Here is a 3,222-nt window from a genome sequence, read left to right as displayed (position 1 = left end):
AGTTTTGACAATAACTCCTCCCACCCCAACTATTTTAGATTGATGCTTTAAAACATTCTACATATTTTAAAGAATCAGAGTTGATAATTTTTCTAAAGACAAACAAAACTGAAAAGAAATAGAAAGGGCGTGTTTTGTTTTGTTTTGTTTTTTTGTTCTTATTCTTTTTTTCTCGGAATCATCATTTGCGATTCTTGAAACACGCACACACCCAAACAGTTTATTGCTGGTGAGGGATGAGTGACTGTCGTACAGCTCCACCTTATTGTCTCTGGTGTTCTTGATAATTGCCGATTCTATGTATTTTCTCTGGAAAAGAGGTAAAGAATACGCACACCACCTGGTTTCGGCGTAACCCTAACCCTAACCCTAACCACCGAGTGTGCGTATTCTTTACCTTCGCCGGGTTTGAAGTTAATTAATTACATTAATAAAAATTTAGAATGTTTTTTTTTTCTTCTTTTTGTAATTTCAATATGTTTCAAGCTGTAGTTTATCTGTAAATGTTAAACGTTTTAAACATCAGACAATACACTATTTTCCTCTCTCTTTTTAAAGTGTTCCCAGCAGTGTATAGCCATTTATAAATATGTGTGTGTGTGTGTGTGTGTGTATGCCAATATCCATACATACACGAAAAATCCATAAACATGAGAGATCCGCGAGCGAGCTAAATAGTGAAACATGCTCACTCACATACACACACACGTACGTACATCCATTGTCTGTCATGTCCACGAGCGGGTTGAACAGTCGAACACACACTCGCACACATACATAAATACATATACATATCTTTTTTGTCTTCAAGAATGGCTTATGTTTTTTTTTGTTTTTTTGTAGCTACGTGTTTATGTGTATGCACGTATGTATATTTGTGTGTGTATGTGTTTATGTGAAAACGGCCAACTTATTTTCCATTTAAGAAAGTTTGCTTTCTGGTGATAAACAAAGTGAAAGTCGACTGCTGAACTCAAAGTTTGCCTTTTTTTTATATAATGAAAGAACAATGAATATAAAATCAGTTTGTTTTATTTTGTTAGTTATTTTTTTTTCTGTTTGTATATATTAAAAACAAAGATAACGAGAGAGTAAACAAATATGCGTAGAAAGTGATGCAGCCTACGACTGACAGTGTTTGCATCTTAACTCACACCTGTTTATTATTAGATAACCGACTACAGTTCCACTGTACTGCGTCAAGTTTCATTGATGAATTAATTAATTTTAATAAGGACTTTGTAAAAGATACAGATACGAATCTTTTCACAATAGGGAATATATTCAATAGAAAAACCAGCCAAATCGGGTTACCCAGATTATAATGTCGTAACTTTAAGCAGCAGTTGTACGTGTATATTAATTTTTTAAGCAAGCGATAAGCCCAGAATTAATACACACACATACAAAAAAAGTGGGGAGACATCCCGCCTTCTGGTTATCTTGCAACATTTAGCGGGAATATAAATGGTTTCAGATTGTATATCTACACAAGTGTACCCCTTGTGTAGTCGTGTGCCCGTCACCTCCTATTTTAGTGATGATAGGTTGAATACAACCTATGCGCAAAGGGCTTGAGCCATACGTATCCTATCGTGTTTAAAAACAGTGTTTTAAACAACATTATCCGCTAGTTTTTCATTTTTATCTATTTTATTCATTAACTGAAACGGAAAAGTATAAATTAAAAGAAATTTGGCTGCTATTTCCAACAAATAGAGCGACCACATAAAGGAAGCTTCGTTAACTCGCCTTTAAGTAGTAAATATATTACAAATAATTCATTATGCGTTGGTTATATACAGACTTACTTTAAGGGGGAAATTTTTAGAGGTTTTATAAAAATAAAAGAAAAACCGTTTTACCTATTGTGTAAGGCTTCCTCCAGTTCATACTCCGTAACGTAAAGCTTCTCCAGTTTGGCCGTATTTATGCTTCTTGTAGTCGTATCATCCCCATCTATATCAACACCATTTGCGCAGACTTCAATACCAAGTAAACCCTTCGCATTGGTGGACACTTGGAAAGTGTAATCACCAAGTTCCCTCTTCCTGGTAATTGACTGCAGAGTATCTGGAGATTTGGATTCTGAAGTTTTCAAAAGAGTTTCAATACCGGAGGACAGGGGTTCCAGTCGGTAGTCAGCCTGCCAAAAATGTTTCTTTTTATGTTTGATAACAATATTGTACAACTTAATTTTCTGTGCTTCGTCTATACTCGGGGTGGCATGAAGAGTGTCCCTTCCAAGTTCATTCACAATTTTAGAAATGGTAGCTGAAAACATGTTTGTAGTGGTGAGCCTCTAAACAATTGCAGAGATGAGAATCGTTTTGAAAACAAAAGACTATTTTAGCTGCTGGTGTGACTTGTCACTTCGGTTATAATCCGTTACAAACTGCGAATCTCGACAACTCAATGAATGTTTCTTTTATTCTCTTTCTTTCTTTCTTTTTTTCTTTCAGACCAAAAAGTAGGCCTTCATAAATATATTTAAATGAATAAGTTTAGATTATATGTCTTTGTTGGTTTATAGCTGTTCATTGTAAATCGATGTCCTGAGCTTAGTGTTAGCACGTCTATATGTTTATACTCTGCTCATGACACAACGAAGGGTGCTTGTACTATAAGCGTGTGTGAGTGAGTGTATGTGCTTTTGCTTAATTCACTTCTCTAACTGAAAGTTAAAGATCGTTAATGAACAGTCCAGCTCACACGAGTTCAGCTGTCAAAGCAGTAGCCTTCTGGGCTTATTTTTTATTGCGTGAGGCTTATTATAACAATAATAAAAAACTTGATTATCTTAAACGATACCTACACCTCCTTACCAGATCTATGGAAGTCAAATGGCATCACAAGCCTTTATAGTTTATATTTATTTGCTATTGAAAGTCATTTACCAAGAAATTTTCAAAGTGCAACCTGCCTTATCTTCTCACACCTCTCTCTCGTCTTTCTCCACTTCTCCCTTCCTCCCTTTCTCTCTTATTCTCTCTCCTTCTCTATATCCCTCTCTTTTTCTCTACTTATCTCTTCTTCGTTCTTCACTTTTTCTCTTTTCACTCTTTTTTTCTTTTGTTCATTCTCTGTCCTTCCCTTTTAATATTCCTTTCTGTCTTTCGCCTTTTTTTTTTATCTTCCCTCAGTTCGTTTTTTCTTTATTCCACATCGTTGCCTTTCTTTACCCTCTCCTTCTCTTTCCTTCTCTTTCTCAATTATCCAGTC

The 3,222-nt window shown here is 35.3% G+C and overlaps 1 protein-coding gene across 1 annotated transcript in view; it reads right to left on the bottom strand.

Moving 5' to 3' along the window:
* LOC106884239 (uncharacterized) overlaps positions 1 to 2,880 on the bottom strand; it is a 58,766-nt gene extending 55,886 nt beyond the window's left edge. The window contains exon 1 of the mRNA XM_014935503.2: positions 1,866 to 2,880. Within this exon, the coding sequence (XP_014790989.1) occupies positions 1,866 to 2,284 (419 nt within the window). The 5' untranslated portion in view covers positions 2,285 to 2,880. The remainder of the gene's footprint in view (positions 1 to 1,865) is intronic.
* Between the last annotated feature and the right edge of the window lie 342 nt (positions 2,881 to 3,222).

This window comes from Octopus bimaculoides, chromosome 2, assembly GCF_001194135.2.
Source record: "Octopus bimaculoides isolate UCB-OBI-ISO-001 chromosome 2, ASM119413v2, whole genome shotgun sequence".
NCBI classification, from domain to species: domain Eukaryota; kingdom Metazoa; phylum Mollusca; class Cephalopoda; order Octopoda; family Octopodidae; genus Octopus; species Octopus bimaculoides.
This window is presented reverse-complemented; position numbering and strand designations above follow the sequence as displayed.